Source organism: Biomphalaria glabrata, chromosome 5 (assembly GCF_947242115.1).
Source record: "Biomphalaria glabrata chromosome 5, xgBioGlab47.1, whole genome shotgun sequence".
In the NCBI taxonomy this organism is placed as follows: Eukaryota; Metazoa; Mollusca; class Gastropoda; family Planorbidae; genus Biomphalaria; species Biomphalaria glabrata.
In genome coordinates, this window is record NC_074715.1 from 8408525 (window position 1) to 8431728 (window position 23204).

The 23204-nt window shown below is 34.1% G+C and overlaps 1 protein-coding gene across 1 annotated transcript; it reads right to left on the minus strand.

Annotated features, from left to right (window-relative positions):
• Nucleotides 1–351: 351 nt before the first annotated feature.
• LOC106059266 (uncharacterized) lies at nucleotides 352–21837 on the minus strand. Its single transcript, XM_013216842.2, has 10 exons — nucleotides 21709–21837; nucleotides 17676–17861; nucleotides 17345–17533; nucleotides 15341–15544; nucleotides 10897–11112; nucleotides 8955–9089; nucleotides 6926–7063; nucleotides 5982–6116; nucleotides 1769–1969; nucleotides 352–446 (listed from the first exon to the last, which is right to left on the minus strand). Exons 3-10 carry the CDS (start codon nucleotides 17439–17441, stop codon nucleotides 352–354), a joined length of 1221 nt encoding a protein of 406 aa, XP_013072296.2. The 5' UTR covers nucleotides 17442–17533; nucleotides 17676–17861; nucleotides 21709–21837.
• Nucleotides 21838–23204: the final 1367 nt, after the last annotated feature.

Genomic DNA, 23204 nt, shown 5'->3' on the forward strand with positions numbered 1-23204 from the left:
ATTTTCTTCATTTTGAAAATGTTTTCCATAAAATATCTTTCATACATTCTTAATGGATCATTCAACAAATGTAATAAAATACTTAGAAAGACACAAAGATAAAGGCACATTCGTTGTTCCATATTCTAAGACAAATTTGTACAAATTCTCCTTCTTCCTTAATGCTATTAGAGTTAAAATGGGTTGCATAAGTCAGGGAAACCGATGACTTGGCACAGTTTAAATGTACTACTAAATTGACATAGTGACATGCGAAGGACGTAAGCATCTTCCTTTTCGAAGTAACGTCTGTATCTTATAAGAGAAGATTTTATATAAAACACATGTTTAAAGATGATAATATACATTTTATTAGGTAATAGTTTCATATTCATGAATATTTATCTCTGGTACATTTGATCTTGTGTAGTTGCAGTATTTTGGTTCACTTATGGCATCGTCATATTCTGCAAACAAAATTTGTAAATAAATTTTGTGAACTATATTGTCCATTAAACAAGTAACCCAACACACACACATATACATATATATATATATATATATATATATATATAATAGAGAGAGAGAGAGAGAGAGATAGAGAGAGAGAGATAGACAAATAGATAGATAGATAGATAGATAGATCAATAAAAAAATATAATTTAATATATTACCACTATATTTTAAAATAATTTAGTAAACTAAACAACATTTTTTTTTGTTACTTAGAGATACACAAAATTAATTATCGAAAACATGAAATTTACATTATTAGAACAACTCTTTACTACAATCGTCAAACATTCTTACATTGAATAGATGTATACAAAACATCTATAATTCTATATGGTACCAATGTGAAATGCCAGATGATTTTCATTCATATCTATCCTTATAATGTTACCGGAGCCGACCACACCAGATACCGCCCCCCCTCCCAATTACATGCATGTTATCAAAGGGCATTGCATACTGTCCTTGGCTATAGAATATTGCCCGTGTCCACAGTGCCTACTACCCAGTGTCCACAGTGCCTACTGCCCAGTATCATCTTCACAGTACCCGGCCTAAACTGTCCACTGCCCAATAGCTACTGCCCACTGCAGACTGCTTAAAGCAGCCTTCGCTACAGAAGATAAACTGGTGTGAGTTAGCACGGCCATCTACGAGCTAGAGACCACAGCCGAGAGATCATTCTACAATAACTGCTACGAACTTAGTCTGCAGCACCAACCCTGTGCAGTGGCCTAACCCTAGAGCCAGCTTGCCTACAGCATAGAGGACATCCCGAGCCGACTTCTTAAGACTGAGCCGGATGACTCATCCTTCTGAGTGCCAGTCCTACGACCGCCAGGAGAAGACTCAACGGGCCAGCAGCTAAGAAATATAAGTAGTCAAGACATAGGAACACTCTATCATTCACTTGTTAATTAGCAATCCATGATGAGCAATTATCTTATACATTAATGCATCCATTTTACTTCACGGTTATTTTTTAAAAAATCAATTATCTTTTGTTAACTTTCAGACATTGAATTATTTGATACCGTATATCTAATATACTGGTCTGTTCCTACTGTTAGTTGCCGTGTGCCTGTTAAGTAACTTGGTATATGTTAGCGAGATAAATAAATTAATTACCCCTAGACCTTAACAACGAGCCAAAAATAAATATTTAAACATCTCGTCACAGACTATGAGGAAATTGTGATTAAACACTTAGAATTGAACAAAATACTTAATTGTTCAACATAAGACATTGATTAATAAAAATTCTTTGATTTCTAACCTGTTATCTCCCTTTGATCAGTATCGTGACATATGTCCTGTTGGAGGTCAGTATGATGTTGAACAGGCTCTAGCCTTGACCTTGCATTACATTGGCAAACGATGGTCCTACTCAGAGCTAAGGCTAAAATAACAACAATGGTAAGTCCGCTGCAAGCTGCGTATCCCATTCCAAAACTGATCAGCTCGACATTGAAAATTTCTGTATGAAAAGTGTAGATAATTTAATGCCAAATAATTAAATGAATACATTTTTAAACATACTACAGAAAGTTTCCGTAAAACGTTGAAATATTGTTGAGCCCAAATGTATCATGTTTAAAGATTATCACGGCAAAATGGACATTAAATAGTTCAATTCTAAGTATTTACACTAAACAATCTTCGCCAAAGTACAAACCACATCCTTAAATGTATACATTCATATGTCCAATAGAAGCACTACATAGAAATAAATGGAGACTAATGAGGCAGAACGTGAAACAAAACAACAACAATCTCTCTCTATCTCTCTCTCTCTCTCTCTCTCAGAGAGAGAGAGAGAGAGAGAGTCCGTTGAATTCCTTTCCCTGAGTTAGAGTAGTCTTCTTTTGTGACCCAATCCAATACAAGAAGGAACAGGAGTGGTGAAAGAAGACATCTCTGTTGTGACTGGAAATTCCTCTGACAGCTTGCCACAGTGGGTTACTTGGCAGGTGAAACCATCATAAAGGTTTTTGATTATGGTTATTATTTTATTTGGTGATCCGTAATGTCTCATTACAGTTCAGATAGATTCTAAAAAGCTGAAAGATCTAGGATTCCTTGATGACATAGCCCTATTATCACACAAACTATGCAAGAAAAGGTCACAGCTTTAAGCGAAGTAGAAAAAAAGAGTAGGCCTCAAAATAAACCACCAAAAAACGAAAGTACTTAAAGTAAACAACAAACAAATTGGAGACAAAGTACTGGATTCTCAGACCATAGATTAAGTAGATAATTTTACATACCTTGGAAGTGTAGTCAGTATATCAGGTGGAACAGATGAAGACATTAAGCGCAGTATAAATCTAGCGCGTCAGACATTTACACAGCTAAAACCAACCTGGAAATCTTCTCACATCTCAAACAAGACTAAATTAAGAATCTTTAACTCTAATGTCAAGGCTGTCCTACTGTATGGTTCTGAAACATGGAGAACAACGGAAGCTACAACAAAAAAAAGTACAGACCTTCATCAACAGATGCCTGAGAAATATCCTAAAAATACACTGGTATGACAAAGTAGAAAACACCAAACTTTGGGAGATGAGTGGACAGAAAAATACAGAAGTGCAGATCTTAGAGAGGAAGTGGAGATGGATTGGTCACACACTTAGAAAAGTTACCAGCAACTGAACTAGACAGGCCTTAGAATGGAACCCCCAGGGAACAAGACCAAAAACAACATGGCGACGCAGTGTACTAGATGAAGCTGGGAAGCCATTAAAAAACTAGCAAGAGACCGTGGAAAGTGGCGTGTTTTTGTCGAGGCCCTATGTTCCATGAGGAACCCAAAGGAATGATGATGAATATATATATATAAGAGAGAGAGAGAGAGAGAGAGAGAAATATACAATATAGTTATTAAAATACAAGAGACCCGAGATGAACTAAGATGAACCAAATAAACATTACTGTAAAAAAAGACGTAGTTAATCTTTAATGAATATTTTTTTAAATAGAAATTCATAAATACTGTTACAAATCTCACTATCCAGGCTCTCTGCAAACTGCACCATACACCACCAACTTAAAGAACTTGACAAGTCAGGGCTCCAAAATAACGTAAAGGTTTAATGTCCATAAACAACAGCCAATACTGTACAATTGGCAGCACGTAGAACAGTACAAATAGCTCTGCGATAACAAATATCTCTCCAATAACACCGTTCCGCAGTATCGACTCTTGCACTGGCCTCTCCATCTCGTTCTGGGCTTGCACTGGGTTCAACAGTTCAGGACTGACTTCACACACTAGGCTCGTTGTGTCGGACTCGATCGCAGACCAAGATCAAGACGCCAGCCGTCTCAACTGTACTTGACAGTACTCCGCACTGAACCGTCGTAATGCTCCGTACAGAACCACACCGCTGAGCTGTGCTGTAGTCGACCGGAATGTAGTGAACCGGGCTCTGAACCCCTGCCGTGAACCGTCTTGACTGCGACACCTCCGCTCTTATATAGGGTCCCTACTGGCCTTCTCGAACCGGACAGAACGCCGCTCGACGTTTCTAGGTGGTCAGATGACTACAACTCTCGGGACGCTCCTGAGCTCTGTTCACGACGTCGATCCTTCCCGGACCGCCGTCGATCCTTCCCGAACCGCCGTGTTGACACTCGTCTCGGCTGACAGTCGTAACTCGTCACGGTTGACCGCTCGTCTAGCGCTGGCCTGGGGCGATATGCGTCGGCTGACTACACACACACCACTACCCCCGTTTGTGCCACCACCAGGTTTATAACAATACACACATTTTCAGTGTTCAAATATGTTCTAAAATTCTTAACCAAGATGTCATAAGGTCGAACCAGTTGAAGACTTCTATATAGAAATTACTGACAGAAATTGGTTTGGTCGTTTTGATTTCTTTAATATGCGTCCTCTATCTTCTTCTTCTTCTGAGTTATTGTCACAAAAGTTTAGTCTGAGACTCGTAGCCCTAAAAACTCCCCTAAGTTTCTTCTTTTCACAACGTCAGCCAAGCGAACGTACATCAATACATCGAGTAATGCTGTGTAAATAGTTGTTTTTGTTTTTTTATGAGGCTTTCTTCCATACCCACTAATGCAATGATTACGGTCATTAGACACACAACGGTGGAACCTTTTTTGCTTCATAATTGCGTTCATTGTCTCCTCTAACGACTATTTCTACCCGGGCACCATGATAAGATTGATCAGCGTTGATTGAGTAAACGTTGGCCATAAACACCAACCCATTACTTTACTTCTTAGTTCTTAGTGATAGTATCGCTTGCTCTTTATTATTTATATTTGATTGGCTTTGTCTTCGATTTTTTTTAACGGGTTTCGTTTGTACACAGATAATGTTTCGGCCTGTCATGACTTCTTTTAGACCACAGACATTTCTTAAACAATGGTAACATAAGTTGCTACGTCCTAGGTAAACAGTTATGTAATTTAAGACAACCTCAAAATAAACTTTAATTATTTACTAAAATCAAAGATTGTTCTGGCGTATTACATGCATAATGGTTCCGTTAATGTATTCTGATGAGTTATGTGTGTTATGTGTGCTAAGTTTGTAATATTGTGGCAGAGTTTATTCTGAGCTGCAAAAGGTTTTCTGATGTGACAAATAACTTCTCGTGTACTAGTATCTGGTTTGCTAAATGTGTTCCGATGTGTTAAAAGTGAAATTGTGTGTTAAATGTGTTTCGATGTGCTAAAAGTGATGTTGTTTGTTAAATGTGTGCCGATGTGCTAAATGCGATATTGTGTGCTAAATGTGTTCTAATGTGTTAAATGTGATATTGTGTGTTGAGTGTGTTTTAATTGTGCTAAACAATGATATGGTGTGCTTAACGTGTCATAGTGGGCTATAAGCGTTCTGATGTGCTACTTTCACCCTAGTTTCCGCTATACGAAATAAAATCATACTGTAATTAAATGAATAAAAATATATTTTAAAAAATGTATTATCTAAGGGGTTCAACTCTTCGTTTACAACTGTATCTCTCAATAATGTAGAAATTGTTTCCAATTTTTTAAATAAATAATAATTAATTACCAGTAATTAAAAAAAAAAACGAATTTGGTAATTATTTTTTTATTATGTTTTGTTGGTATAATAATAATTGTTGACAGTGTCATCTTGACCTGAGAATGGGTGTAGAAGAAATGACGCATACAATTCCTTCAGTGAATGAAAACCTAATTGTTGAGCCACATCTTTGAATACTAAAGGATTTAATTCCCTTCTTGGAGTCAAACATCTAATTAATTAGCACTATTACTTGACTCATTGGTTAATTTTTTAATGTAGACATGTATTGTCTTTGGTAATGAATAATGGTGCTAAGTTTCCACTTGATCCAAGAGTGGATAAACAACGAGTTCAAACTTTTTTTTTTACCAGACAGACATACCGACAGAGTGACTAGGTATTGTAATACTAAGGATGTGAATGGTTACTGTTTGTATATCTAGATTAAGGGAATCAAACCTACTCCTTTCACAGAAGTAACCATGAAAACCAGGAAAACAATTGTAACAGTGGCCGGTGCGAGGATCACATTCACCATACAAACAAGCAGAGGAGCAATTGGAGGTACAATTTGTTCCATAGATTCTTGTCATGCATTCTGAGAATAGAGAAATAAAGGTTTTATTTTATGTATATATATATATATTAAATACACAGACACATATGTACATATATATATATATTCAGAGTTTTTCTTCTCCTCTGGCAGAACCTGCGACGCCGCTGACCCCAAACTGTATCGACACTGCCGTTCCTTTGGATACATCAGCTGCGTGGAGTGGGGGAACTGATGTGTGGGCGACATCGTTCCGACCACAGCTAATGCCCTGGCATTCATCCCATTTCCATGAGATGATCCATAGTCGCTTCGCGACTGAAGGAGGCCATATATACAGAGAGAGACAGAGACAGAGAGAGAGAGATAGACAGAGATAGACAGAGAGAGAGGGGATGAACAAATACATATTTAGCAGTATATGTAAAATCTGAATGATTTATTAATAAATCACTAGTGATTAATTACTAATTGATTCTTTTTTTAATGATTCATTTGTTGTTTGTGCCAATGAATAATTATCCAAAGTTTCAATATGATCCGAGAATGAATGTGGGAGAAATAACGTGTGCAAGATTTCTGTCAGTCAGTCAACAGACAGACAGAATGAGTTAATATAAGCTTTGTAAAGATACACTTCCTTCTGTCACATGTCTTTCACTGTTCGCACCTGGTCAACTATCCACCAGAGGCCCCCTCTTCTCATTAATATATAGGATATTAAGACCGATGCGAATACCTCTTTTAAAAACAAGTAGCCTATGCTATTCTGACTCAAAAGCGATTTTCCATAATATGAAGACTATAAGGGAGACAACTTTTCGTTTTTACAAAATATACAATTATTTTACCAGTTTCACAATAAGGTGGGTCACTGTATCCTTGGCATCCCTGGTCACACTGTCCAGTTTTAACGTCACACGAGACTTCGGCGCATCTGCTACTGCAATTATTGCCACAGTTTATGCCCCACTCACCAATCCTGCAGGCTGTAGAAAAATAATATTGATGGGGTCGTACAGCTCTTTTATAGTTTAAAACAGATATAGAAATAGGATAACCATTGAATCACTTCATTGGGGAAGCAGTAAACAATAGTTAACGGACTGTCTAGTAAAAAGATGATCTGTATAGTATGTATATTTTTAAATTAATTGGGTAGCCCCTTACAAGAGTCATCTTCTAGAAACATTGACTAGACTGTAACCCATTTTGTATTAAAGATATTAGCTGTTTAAATTTCGAGGAGTTGGACAAATCAAGTTAATTAGTAACGCCTACGTTTGCATATTGGATTCGCAACAAAGTCTAAAATACATTGGCCTAAATATACAGACGCATTTAGTGTTATGGCCTTAGATTGATAATGATCAAATCACAAACTATAGACCCGCTACAGTACCTTAGATGCAATTTAACGTCCAGATAGCAAGTCGAATAGTGGTGCTAAATATACTCTATCATATTAAATTGTTAAGAAGCTTATTAGTATATAATTATGTTAGTCCAACAATGTAGATTTTAGAAAACTATTAAGGGCTGCGATTTCTTATAAATAATATAATTTACGGTTATTTACATGAAACAGTGATTTAACTGCATCTATCACCTCATGTACATAACAGTATGTTTATAAATACAAAAAGGATAACGACAAAATACTGTTAGAGTTATTGGTTATTATTTATAGATAAATGGTTTGTTAACTGTTTTGTTTATAACCTCTACCCCATCGACATATGTATTTCACATATTTTTATATCATAATTTTTGTTGACAAAAATATACGTATAATTGTTGCCTTCAAAAAGTACCTCCAATAATTCTATGTTTGTTTTAAAAGATGTGACTTCTTTTTTCTATGAAGTAAAACAAAAAATGGGTTGCATAAATATTTAATAAAAAATAACGGCTCGCTTTCTTAAGATCAAAAAGTATTCATTTTTCATACAGGTCTAGTATGCTACAAAATATTGTGAAACATCTTTCTAAAAGCTCTTCTAGTTTTTTTGAGATCCACGTATGAAAGTCGTACAGAAACTCTGACAAACTGCAACAGTTAACACATGGCTTTTCCCCCTAAAGGTGAACAGCTATAAACAAACCGTAACTACGTGCCGATTCGAGGCCTAGCATACGCAGCTATTTAGTGACCGTGGAAGGATAGAAAACGTAGATATTATATATACAGAGAAAAATACTTGTTCTCCCCACCCCTCTCTTTTCTAAGCCGCGCTCTCTACCGCCGCAAACGTTGCGTGAAATAACTAGTCTGACTTGCAGAAATAAAAGAGTTATCTTCCCATGACTTTTTCATCGAGGGTTGGAGAGTCGGCGTGAGCGAGTCTTGTCCCGCATTGTTGGGTGACGTAGAGAATTACATATACAGATATATATCATAATAGTCTCCGAATGTTTTCCCGTGTAAGAATTCAATGACAATGGGATGTTAATTAGTTGTGTTTTTACCAGGAATTAATAATGTGTAATGCTAAAATTTATTGCAAAAATATTTAAATATTTAGTAGGCCTATATTAAGTGTTTTTAAAAAGACTGTTAGGCTACTATATGGCATGTGTGGCCAAGCGTGACACACGGTCAAGATGGTGTACTCGTCAGTAGTGGGCTGGAAACCGGGAAGTGTGTGTTGTAAACAAAGAGAAGGGAAAAAAACATCTAGTGGAGTTGCTTGTATATAAATGTTAGCCTTGTACATATGTTACTATTAAAATCTTTATAATTAAAGGGACTTTACAATTAAAAGCACCTGTTCCACCACAGAGACCAACAAAGTTTATAAATACTTGAAATACTAAGGTTACTTTTTCTTTAATAATAGTAAATAGGCAATGTTTTTATCGAACTGAGAACGTCAATACCTGCATCACAATGCGGTGGGTTGCTGTGTTCAATACATATAGAGTTACACTCTCCAGTGTCTCTATCACAATCGTAAGGACACGAGGTAGGACATTGCTGACTACAAGGTAGACTCCAAAAACTTGCAGGACATTCTTGTAAAAAAATAGATTTCGTTATTTTATGTAATTACGTGCCTGTAAATAGCTAGCGATTGTAAATTGTATTTTGAAGTTTGTAGTTTGCTGTTTGTAGATCTACATTTTAAAAAAATAGCAACTACTCCTTTCACAGAAGTGACCAAAAAACCAGGACGACAGATAAAAGTTTTTAGCGGCCCCCAAAAGGGGAAAAGACGCTATTAGTTTTGTGTGGTCATAATTACAAATATGGCTTTAGATAAATTCTTGTGTGCATCTTTTTAGCATACGACGCCCTCTGATTAGCTAGTGTTGGCATTGAAAACAGACAACATCATACGTTACAACTAGAGATGGGAAACGAACCGAACCCGAACCGAACGCACCGAACTCGAACCTAACGCACCGAACTCGAACCTCACTTATGACCGAACCGAACCCTCCTTATCTTAACCGAACTAACTTTGCAATTTCTACATCATTTTTTTTTGGTTTAATAATATAATTAATTAAAAATACTTAACTATTTTATTTTAATTCTAATGATTCCATTATCCAAAGCCCATGAAAGACTCGTCGTTATCCATTGCCGTCAATGTTGGAAGCTAGGTCCAACTTTTACATGCCAGGTATACAATCGAAAAAAATCGAAAAATAGATGGCTAGTTTTAATTGTTGTATGATCTATTTCCATGACCACCCATAATTACCTATAATATCCCTCGCATAATACTATTGGCCAGGGCTGCCTCTTTATTACTAGATTTAATATGGCCCTCGACTTTAAAAAAAAAATAAGATGAATCGTGCGTTCTGAAAGAAAACATAAATATTAGCTTTTTAAAAATTCTCTCTTCTTACTGTTAGAAAAAGTTTAGAATACGATTAGCGCCGCGTCCCGCCCGGAATTAAACCCCATGCAATACTGTTTCGAAAAAAAACTGACCATAGGCCTACTATATATAGGTGTGTGAAACTGACTCATTAAGAAATTTTTTACAACCCTTGAAATTTAGGAAGGCAACATTATTTTGGAATGAGTATTGCCCATAGGCCAATTATATGTTGCAAAGTATTTGTTTTATGAAAAATTCAAATGAAAGTGTTTTAACTAATACATTTCATTAAGCCTAATAACTTAATTTCGCTATTACATAATTTCATAACATAGAACCGAGCCGAACCCGAATTTTGGACCTGACCGAAGCGAACCCGAACTATACTCATCATCGAACCGAACCGAACCCGAACTTAAATCTGACCGAACCGAACCGAACCCGAACTTTAAAAGTTGGGTTCGATTCTCATCTCTAGTTACAACACTATCACTATTATTGTAAGTCTGAATTTGACATTCAAAATACTACGAGGTGCATAATAATTCTTACGCTTCTCTGAGTTTTTGATTTTCTGATTAATTGAATTTATGATTAATTGATTCTCTGATTGGCTTATATTCTGAGTGGTTTATTCTCTAATTGATTGATTCTTTTATTGATTGATTTACTGATTGATAAATTTTTATTTCTGTTTGATTTATTCTCAGATTTATTGTTATCTGATTTGGTTGATTCTCTGATTGATTGATATTTTTTATTACACTATTTCATTGAAATAACAAAAATGAACTTAAATTAACCCAAGGCAAGATAGGCTTTGCCTGAGTAAAATAGGACAATGTATGCGTTACTTAGGACACATAGTCTACATTACCGCGGAATTAATTTTCCCCCATTTAGGACGTCAAGCATTTATAAAGTTCGGATATTAATGAAAACCTTGAATAAATTACAATTTAGACATTGTTGTCATTTAAACATACCTCCATAAGCCTCCACTTCACACAGAGTTAATATTCTGTCTGTGCCTTCCAGGCTTATAGATAATAGGTTCACTGGAAGATTCACGCTCCCATTTAGATTGATGTAGTAGATTCTTTGAGAACTCATAGTTCTGTTTTTGTAGAATCCTATAACATTGTTGTCCTTATCAAAGGTTCGAACAAGAAAACCATCGAGTCGTTGGGAATTAGAGTCACCTGAAACAAGGTTACAAAGAGAGTTTGTGTTATCACACAAACTCAGAGGGGCCCTGTCAGATCCCTATAGGATCCGCCTATTTGCAAGTTTCAAGACTTGATTTTGTTTTGTCAAAAGTATAAATGTTTTAAAGACTCATTTTTTACTGTAAAATATTTTATATTTTTCGTATTTTCCTTTTAAGTTAAAGATAATATAAATCATAGTCCAAACCTTCCGATCAATCACGGAGATGGCATCGAGCAGCTATGAACCTAGGACCTTTGAGATAATCAGGCCAGTCCGTTAACCCCACGACCAACCATTGCTGTTAACTTAATAAAAAACTAGTACCCTATTAATGATAAAGAGATATATTACACATTTCAGCATGACAATTACCGAATATGTACAATATGTCAGACGCGCGATTTTAGACAATCTTTTGGCATTGTTTTGTAATTAAAAAAATAATAGAAAAGAACAGGTATCGAGCTTTTACTTCGACAACATCTGCTCGATGTCCCAGCACAGTTACCAACAAAGCTATTGGCATTTTCATTTAAATGGAACTAGAATAAGAATGTAGATCTACCGAAACTAATAATTTGAATATAATTTAGATAAGATTTACGTAAAATAAAAAAAGCCTAGATAATCTATCAATAGGCTGAAAACAACATGAACTCTAAATATAATAGATCAGTTTTAATATTTTATAACATTGCAATATATAGATCTAGACATTCGGAAAAAATATTTAGATATCTAGATCTATAATCTACAAAGATTTTAATTAGAATATAAATCTAGATCTAGTGTAAACAATCCAGATCTAGTGTAAAAAATCTAGACTTAGTGTAAACAAAATCTAGATCTAGTGTAAAAAAAATATAGATTTAGTGTAAACAAAATCTAGATCTAGAGTAAAAAATATAGATTAGATATAAATGTAGCTAGTTCTAGTAGCATTTCCTTTAAATAATTAATTCCATATGACGTCAAAGACCTAGTTAGACTAAAAATGTCTTTATCAATACGAAAACATTCGCAAAGTTTAATAAACATTAGTGCACCGAATTCTTATTAAATTTCATTTAAGAGAATTCATTCCACATGATGTCAAAGGAAAAAAAATCCTTTACGTCGCTAGGTTTAGTTAGACTAAAAATGTCTTTATCTATACGAGAACTTTGGCGAGGTTAAATAAACATTAGTGCATCGAGTTCCTATTAACATTTCATATAAAGAATTCATTCCATGTGACGTCTACGACAAAACGCACAAAAATAAGGATCTTTTATTCTGATGGGGGCACTTGACAAAAAATAAATAAAAAATAAAATCTGATTATTTAAAAAATTATGAGGGAACTGATTAGTACTGATACTTGACGCTGCTTGTCACGCTACTGCACGAAAGTCGCAGTATAAAAAGTAAATTATAAAAAATGTGCGTGATATTTACATTCAATGTGCATTCTTGGCCTTTATAAACAAACATAAATGGTTTCTTTTATTTTTAGCATCTACTTGATCAGAAAAAAAAAAAAACACCTTTAACTTATATTTATATTTGTTATATATTTTATAAATACATTTGACCACATGATGCTGAAAATACACCAATAATGGTTGTTCTTTGTTTACATTATCTCCCTTACATTTTATTTATTGTTTTGGAATTCGTGTATTTTTATGAAAAAATGGATAGCATAATTAATTTTATAAATTAAACGTTTTGCTTTTAGAAAACCAAAAGTAGCCGTTGCACCTAAACTTTTCAAGCTGCATCGCGTGGTAAAATAATATTTTTCATTTCTCTGCTAGTTTTTGAGTGTGACAGACGGACGAAAAGTCAATTTGCACAAACCTAATTGCGGCTTTTCCCATTAGAGGGGCCGCTAATAAAAATGGAATCAGCAAAAAAGATACTTTAGAAGAGAGATGCATCTATACATGCATACATCAATGCGATAGACTAAATCTATTTTCATGCTTATAGCATGCTCAGAGAGCTTTGGTCCAATCTCATGTGTGGACCACTGGGGAGGGGATATCTAGGAATTGGTTTGCCTTAAGGCGCACAGTTAACGCATCGAGCCCAATTCTAGGTATATAAATGCTAAATAAAAATATCCATACTGATTTATATTTTATTAACTATAAAGTTGTTCCGGATATTGATTTATAAAAAATAAATTATGTCAAATGATTGTTTGAAATCGCATAAATGACTAATATTACACTTATAGGCCGTGTGACGTAGTGGATTTTAAAATTCTTTAAATGAAATGCTAAAACAATTCGGTATAGTAATGTTTATTAAACCTCATAATGTGACTCGTATTTTAAAAAGACATAATAGCTAAATTTAGATCTAATCTAGATTTTTTACACTAGATCTAGATTGTTTTACACTAGAGCTAGATTTTTAAAACTAGATTTAGATATAAGTTTTAATTAAAATCATTGTAGAATCTAGATCTAGAATTTCTTTGTCTAGTTCAGAAAGTTTGTAGTTTTACATGTTTTTGGATGTTCCTTCAGAGTTGTAGTCCAAACCTTCCGCAGGACGACGGGGGATGGGAGTGGGCATGGTTTTAACCTGGGAAATCGATGAATCCAAACGACAGTCCAGCGGGCAAGGCAAACCACACTACCAGACAGCCATGATTTAGACTAGATCAAGATCTATAATTTTAATTTCTAGACTTAAAGTGTAGATTTTTATTTCTAAAGTCTAGATTGTCAATATGTCAATATTGCAATGTTATAAAATACTAAAACTAATCTAGTATTTTAAAATTTAATGCAATTAGTCTATTAATTGATTATCTAGTGTGTTTTTTTTTACATAAATTTTACCTAAATTACATCTTCAATATCCCAAATATATATTTTAGATCTAGATCTAGTAGATATAGATATAGAGACTGCTAAATTAGAAGTTTAATTTTGGTAGATCTACATCCTCATTCTTGTTCAATTTAAATGAAAATGCTCATTACCAAAAGATTATCTAAAATCGCTCTTCTGACATATTGTACATATCTGGTAGTTGTCATTCCGTAATGTGTAGGTATATTATCAATAATAGGCTATTAGTTTGTAACCAGTTTGTCATTAGGTTAAGAGCAATGTCTTGTCGTGCGGTTAGCGCGCAGGACTGATTATCTCTTCGGTCTCGGTTTCATACCCTGCTCGGTGCCATCCTCTGTCGACCAGAGGGAGATTTTACATTTAAAAAAAATATTTTTACAACGCCAAATGAATCTTTGAAACATTAATACTTTTAACAATCAAAACAAAATCACGTCTTGAATATTCCTTGCGAATATGTGGATCCGACAGGGATCCGTCTCCCACGGGGGCCGCCTCTGAATTTGTGTGGCAACACAAACTCGCCACACAAACTCTCTTTGTAATCTTGTTATTGTTAGATTTAGTATAAATACATTTATACAGTACCCTAGATTTAACATAAATGATCTCACTATGCAAGTTAAACTGATTTTTATTGTAAACGTTTAGTGAACCATCCATCAAATCTTATCATTATTTATGCAAATATGTGAAGAATTTATTTTTCGAATTTGAAACGCAGATCGTACCAGTGAATGTTACCAAAGGGCCATATTGTAGATTCTTAAATTATATACTGTCTCGGAAATTGTGCCATAGTAATTTAATTGTTTAAAATTAAGTTTCCATCGCATACATGGTTACATAGCTGATTATTAAAGACAGTGTCGTGTGGCCAGCACAACGACCATATGTTTTTAATTATTCTTCAACAAATGTATGGCCCCCATTAGAATAGGTTGAACTTATGTATTTCCTAAAACAAATCCGGAAGTGTTAAGCATTCACCAGGATTAGGATCCTAGATCCTTCAGATCGGAAGCAAAGCTTCTTGTCTTTCTTTTTATTTATGTCATTTTTTTCTACAGGTACCTATTAAGTAAGATAAAAGGTAAATGGTACCCTTTTAGACCATGCGATCATTAGGGCAGATGATGTAAAGGTCTTGGTCTTCTGTTTCTATGAGTTACGGTCAACGAGGGTGTGTCTAGCACAACGACCAAACGTCTTTTCTTTTCCTTTCTAATGACAGGTACCGACTGATTACAGTTTTCAGAATCCTGAATTTCAAAATCCCACCGAGATTCAAAACCCGAGACCCCCCTCGGTTAAAATGAGAAGCTCTTTACCCCTCGACCATCATGCCCCTTTACTTAGAAAGTACCTCTGTTAAAAATAGCCAATCTGCTGATGACGTAATTACTCTGCAAACTTACGTTCCACGTAGGTGACGCCTCAGTCTTTGTATGACTGCAGCTATTGCCATCAAAGTTGGTGTCTGTATTTCCATCAACAGCAGCACTGGCGAGATTATGAAGAGAAAAGTTTGATGATTGTGTAGCATTCTGTCTGTACGCTACATTCCTTCCTAGTGTTTCGTAACCAAAAAAAAAAGTATTTAAATACACACTAAATAATGAAATAGCTACACTAAAAGTAAGTACAAAAGACATGTAAAAATGTTTGCTTATATGCAAGAAATTATACAAGACTTAGGATGAAATTAGTATTACTTTACATAACTCTGAATTTTAACCTCTGCTGCCTCGAAGCTATACCGTAACATGAGAAATGCTTCGTGAGTTAGCCCTGAAGAAAAATCAGGAGTAGGCAACCCCTAAGCACCTTCCAGCATACAATGCTACCCCCTAGCAGAGCCTGTAGGAATATCTGCTGTGTTGGCGACATCGTTTGATCATAGCTAAAGCCGAAGCATTCATCGCATTTCTATAATAATGGATTGCCGCTTCTCGACTGAATGTTACTAGCAAAGTGCGGAATGCAGACATTGTATTTAATACTTAACCATTCTATAGAATGCCGGGCATTTTTAGGCAAAGTACGAAATGAATCTTCATTCTCTATTTTGCCTAGGCATTCTATAGATTGACTAGTTCTGTGTCAAACAAATAATAAACAGGATTTCTTTAGACTAAAAATACTTTTGTAGACCCATGTTTTTATATCTTATGCTAACTCCAGTTTTAATTTTTAAATAATCAAATATTTGTTTATCTTCAAATACATTTAGTTTTTGTCTAAGTAGAGTAAAATAGTATATATTTGACGGGAAATTGAGCAGGTAAAACTGTCTAAGCGCAACATCAAAAGAGAATCAATGCAATTCATTAACTCTTAAATACTGCTCATATTTTGAAACATTTTTGTTAATTTCTTCGTAAGTACAAATACGAAATAAAGGAAACAATGTTCTAATCAGTTTTGTTAACTTAAATAATAGAAGAGTGATTTAAACAAATCTGCCGATAAAGCAAAGTCTTCATTTTTTATTGGTACCTGTTTTAATTACATTCCCAACAATTTCATTAGTTTGTATAAGTTATCATATGTTGAGAAAAAAAGAACGCCTTGAGACCCACTGAGGTTTTCCAGATAAGATCAAACACATAGGAGGACACTAAAAGAGCTAAAACCTTACAGAAAATAAAATACAAGAATTGTGATGGTCAAAACCTAGGCTTTCAAAGTATTTAATGAAAAATGCTAGTAAGTCCTTGACTGTAAAATAAATAATTATATTTACAATCCCTTTTTTTGTTTAATGGCCAAATATGTGTCAATATTTAAGATGAATACAGAATTACACCACAGCCTTGTTTAACATGATAATTTTACTAGTTTTTTAAACATTACGTTTTATATAACCTTTGCCAATATTTATTCAAGTGATTCCTTCTTAATAGTCGTAAAGGCCTTGATTATATAATAGACATTTTATGTTTCGACTTTCACACAAACACAACATGAAACATCTTTTGTATCAGCTTTTGTACCTAGTACAATGAAGTTGTACAAAACATGAACACTTAGACAGTCGAAATTAAACTCTACACTTTAATTAAAGAACAAGACTAAATTAATTAGATTACTGGCGAATTATTAAGATTGCAAATATAATAGTGTACGGATAAAAACAAATTCCCAAATAGATAGATAGATAGATAGATAGATAGATAGATAGATAGATAGATAGATAGATAGATAGATAGATAGACAGACAGACAGACAGATATATATATATATATAGATATATAGATAGATAGATAGATAGATAGATAGATAGATAGATAGATAGATAGATAGATAGATAGATAGATAGATAGATAGATAGATAGATTATACTAAATAAACTCACAACATCCCTCACCTCCATTAATATACATGGAGCATATAGATGTTAGATTTCCACCTAAAACCAGCGCGCTGATCTGAATGTTCTCATGACATCGTATGTCCATCGTCATGTTGTCTCTCAATGACCAGCTGACGTTGTTACAATTTGATATGTTGCTCTCCCCTTCTTTGACGACTTGAAGCTCCAGATATAAAAGAGATGCTTTTATATAAAAAAAAACAATCAAGAACATAAAAAATCATGAATATAAATTTTAAAACATCAAATTAAGCAAATTAAAGTTTGTAGTTCAACCATATTCATTTTAAAAAAATACATAATAGTTTGAAAGATTTAAACTGACCTGGGTCCGATACGACTATCCTTATCCAGGTTAAAGGAACGGATAGTGTTTGTTTCCAATTTACTTTGACTAATTTTAGTTGTATGTTGTCGTTGCAAGTTCTATCATTTCCGTCTGTAAGCCACTGTATGTTTGATCTCTCTGGTACGGTAGTGAGATTTACATCCAATGCGTTCACCAAATCTTCTGCAAATATTATTCGCATATGTTTTTTGTTTTTTTTTTATTTCAGGATATTTCGGGGGGCTCTAAGTTAAGCTCTTATTGGGTACCTTAAACTAGTTTGGGAAAGTAAAGGTGGTTGCTCTTTGAGCTGGCCACATTACACCCTTGTTAACCGTGGGCCACAGAAAAAGATGACCTTTACATCATCTATCTCAAAAATTGCATGGCCTTAAATGGGAACTTTACTGAATATACAAAGAAGCATTTGAGTCTAGTGCGGTAATTCCCAAATTGTAATTTCGGATCCTTTTATTAAATAAATTAACAATTAAAATCAGAATTTTAACTGTGTAGCAAATTAGCTTGTCATTTAAAAAAAAAAGACATGCAAAAATTGTATAGACGAAATATCAGTGGCGAAGCTAGGAATTTGCCACCGTTTGGGGACCTGTGGATTAACTTCTTTGATTGCCCCCACATTTTGAGTAATATTTAATTTAAAAAAATTTCGAACACTCATTTAATTAAAAATCTTAGTTCTACAAATTAATTCTTTTCAAAAAAAATTTCATTCTGGATAATTTAAGTTTAAAAAATGTCTATATTGTTTATCTTTATATGTGATTGACTTAAAGTCGTGCTAAATTTTGGATTTTCTCTTCTCTTAGAGAATCATCCAATTGTTTGTTTTAAATTTCACATACTACCCTAAACATGTTCTGTTGTCACAGAGAAATAAATAAAACTAGTCGACCGGCGGAGTAGCATACACCGCTATTTTGCAGGGCCAACCTTAGGCCACTGCAACCTATGCGACCGCAGTGGGCCCAGCACTTTTATAGGACCCGAGCTAATTTTAGGTGTATTCATTATTAAATAAAACCATTTTATTTATAACTTATAACAGATTTCCCGAGGCCTCCTGTCGATTTAACAGGAGGTCCTGGAAATCTTTTGAAATTGCAAAATATACGAAAATGTCATGGAAATATCCGGAAATTAATAAAATCTTTTGAAAACTCATACCAATCTCCTGAAATCTACAGACGAAAATAGTCCTTTTTTTCACTCTTAAATTACCTAGGATAACTCCTTCCGTCCGAGTTGCAAAAATATAAGAGTGATCTTTCCATTGTGTCCAAACTCTTGAGCGTGCTCTGTCGCCTCGATAGTTACTACAGAGTAGATTACTCCCCCCCCTTTTTTTTTTTAACGTGAGGTAGAAAAAAAAAAAAAAAAAAAGTGATATTGCAACGGTCCTGCCCCGCTATTTTGTGACTACGTGTTCTCCCCCACCTCCCTCTTGTTTTCTCGTTGACTATCCGCAGAGTGATCTTTCCTTTACTCCTTACTACTCGTTTAAACTGTTGAGGGAAGGAGAGAATTATATATATAGATACTGCGGACATTAATAATAACACTTAATAAACAGAGACTTTGTTTTGTTTGTTTGTTTTACATGTTTCGGATGTTCCTTCAGAGTTGAAGATAGTTTACTTCCTAGTCCAAACCTCCCGCAGGACGACGGGGGATGGGAGCGGGCAGGATTTGAACCCTCGACCGTCGATAAATCCGAACGACAGTCCAGCGCGCAAACCGCACGACCAGGCAGCCATTTGTGTTGGTATAAGTAGACGTGGAAGACTATCATGTGTATTACGTCACATCTTTTTACGTACTTTCTCACAGAAACATTCACAACAAACAATGACGCACACTTATCAGTATTCTAATATTTAAAGTGTTATCGTTAAAAAGAGGGGGGGGGGGGCTGATTGACTTAAAACGTGCTTCAACTTTGGTAATCTTAGAGAATCATCCAATTATTTTTTTTAATCTAACATACGGAACTTTTCAAATGGGGGGGGGGGGGGTATGTGGTTGTGGTTAAGCGCTAGGCTTCCGAACCTAATGTCCTGGGTTCCAGTCTCAGTAAAGACTGGAATTTTGAATGGCGCCCCTTAGTCACCCAACACAAATGGGTACCTGACTTTAGTTGGGGAAAGTAAAGGCTGTTAGTCGTTGTGCTGGCCACATCACACCCTGCTTGTTAACCGTTGTCGAAAGAAACAGATGACCTTAACATCAGCTGCCCTCTAGACCTCAAGGTCTGAAAGGTGAAATTTGCTTGTTACTTCTTTTATCGTTAAAAAAAAAAAAAGAGAAGACTAAACATTCAGAGGCGTCGTTCGAAGGGTAAAAAAGAAGAAAGAAAGATATGCAGATAAAAATGTATGTGTCAATATTTTTATCACGAATATTAGATATTGAAAATGAAAAAAAAAAACAATACAATCATATTAAAGAAAATAAATAGTAACCTTTGCATCGAATCTTTGCAAAGCTCTAGAATATCGTTGATTCGGAATTTTAAAATCTTTTCTAGTCTTTGAGTTTTAAACGTAACGAACGAACAGGTAGACAGGTAGGACAAGAAATAACAATTATCGCAGCCTTTTATTTTTTTTTAGCGACGATAATATACACTATATGAACTTTACGCTCAAAATTTCTAATGGTCCTTTAGAGATGAGAACTCCTTAGACAATGTAGTAACCTTGTTTAGTTTAGAGAGTATGTTAGTTTTGCAAATAAATATATTGTGCATTGTTTTTAGCCAAGGTAAAAGTAATGACGTAGTCAGATAGACAAATGACGTTACAGCATGGGCGTAGCCAGGATTTGTTTTCGTGGGGGGGGGGGAGGGGGGGTGTTGGCTAGTATTTTGAGTTGTATTAAAGTGTCATTGGATTTTTATCTAGTAGGCTATTACTGAAAAAAATGGCTGTTATTACATTATTATCTAGTATAATATTACTAGAAAAACTCTTTTATGATATTATCTAGCATAATATTACTGAAGAAAACAACAACTGTATTTCAGCATTCATCATTTACCCGATAAATTCAATGTTCAGGGTGTCGTTAATTCTAGCTAATTAACCTTATCTACTTATATATTATTTTTTCTCTAATTTAAAATGTTGATAAAGAAGATATGTTTTACAGTACTGGAGCGAAATAAACCGGAAGTTAAAAACGCATTTGCTAGGAATATTTCTAACTCTTGAGTGGTTTTCCAAGTATAGGCCTGCTACTTTTCAAACAAAGACTATTATTAATGTATGGATAGCTTCGTCAATTAATCTCATGTTTAAATTGTATATTTAAGTGAGGAATCCATTTTAAGGTTACAATTACGTTTTTAAGAAACTTTCATAGCTAAACATTGTTTTACAAATGTTTTCTAATATTTTTGTAAATCTTTAAATTATGCAGTTAGATTTTCTTGAAAAATATTACCTAGTATTATTGATTCAGTTGTTGGTCGAGCGATTTTACGACAATAAAGTTCTCGAGTTGAAATTTTGGTAAAATTAGTCCCCCTTTTTATACACTAAGAGTTATATAGATTTAAAAGTCATCTGTTTCTGTGGCCCTCTGTTAATAAGGTTGTCAAATGGCCAGCATAACGTCCAACTGTAATTACTTTTCCCCGAAGTTAAAAATTCCAGTCTTTACCTGGATTAGAACGTGGAACCCCTCGGTTCGAAAGCCATGCACTTTACCACTCAGCCACCGAAAATTCATGTGAAGATTGGAAATTTAAAATTCGGGATATTTAGGATGCCTTGTCTGTCTGTCTTAAAAAAGATGGGCTTAACATCATCTGCCTATGTACACAAAATCAGAAAGCGAATTATGTTGTAGCTGACTGAATTTTTAATGGTCATTTAATCATTGATTTATTAGCTTAATTAACGCTATTATTGGAGTAACTTCTAGCTGCATTGTTAATAAAAATACGTACATCTATATTTTCTGTATGACAGTGATCTAAATTATTAAATACTAAAATAATATTTACTATATTGGCATCGAAGTCCAAACCAGCCTTTATCACACTGGACGTTAGGAGGACACAGTCCATCACCTTTAAGACAATAACCACCACAATGACATTGATAGGTGCAGAAATCTTGGTCTCCGCAGGCGTTGTCTCGTTCTAGTTATAATGAAGACAATATATGTATAAATATATTTATATTGATTTATGTATTAAAATATTGAAAATTATTTTTGTTCAATGGTCAGGATTCTGGACGAATTCTCGTTTGAATACTTTTATATTACATCAATCTATCTGGTGTAGTCTAATGTAAACTAAAATAATCTAATATAATCTAATTTAATCTAATCTAATCTAATTTGACCTAATCAAATGTAATCTAATTTAAACTAATCTTATCTAATTTAATTTAATTTAAATAAATTTAATCTAATCTAATCTATTCTAATTTAATCTAATTAAATCTAATCTAATTTAACCTAATCTATTCTAATCTAATTGAATCCAATCTAATCTAATCAACTTTTTAATCTAATGTAATGTACTCTAAGGTAATCTAATAAAATCAAATTTAATCTATCTATCTATCTATCTATCTATCTATCTATCTATCTATCTATCTATCTATCTATCTATCTATCTATTTATTTATCTATCTATTCAATTATCTGACTGTCTGTCTGTCTGTTTTTCAATTAGTCTAATTGTCTTTTTTCTTTAATTACTCTACAAAAATAAAGACAAGTATTAATCAATGTCTAATAAAGAAGTAAATGTTAAATACCCTCGGATGACCATACGTGAAACATACATAAGAAAACATTCAGAACATTTGAGTATTTCATTTCTTAAAAGTTTTTTTTTAATCAAGAACTTTATTCAGACGTCAAATTGTCACCAGTATGCTTGCGATTGCAATCTGCATCCTTCTTTTAATGCATAGTTGAAAAGTAAAAATAAAGCACTTCATTTAATCGCACTGATTCAACTTCTTTGCACTTGTTATACTTTATACTGCGAAATTCGTACATATTATTTAAACTTGATGTGTTTTATTAACTAAAGTTTCTTTTAATATGATTAACATATACTTATTTATTTGATTGATTTTTCAAAAAAAAAAAATGAATAGCAAACCTCACGCTATTTTCTGCAGCTAACCCCCTTTTACTATGCATATTTCAACTCTTTTTTTGTCTGTCGGGTTAAAAGTTTGTACATGTTATTTCTCATACACCAGTGTTTCCCAAACTTTTGACCTATGTGTACCCCTTTTATAAATTTTGTAAAAATGAGTATTCTTCTCCCTCCCTTCCCCCCCCCCCCAATACACTTTACTTTATTAACAGGACATAATGACTGGGTATTCAAAATAAAAAAGTTTACGAGCTGTAATGTGTGTCTTACTAATGTAGATGATTATATCGTATTATTATTATTTGTAATAGCTTAATAGCGGTAGTAGTAAAAGTAGTATTGCTTTTGCATAACTAGTCATCAATGCTCCGATTGTC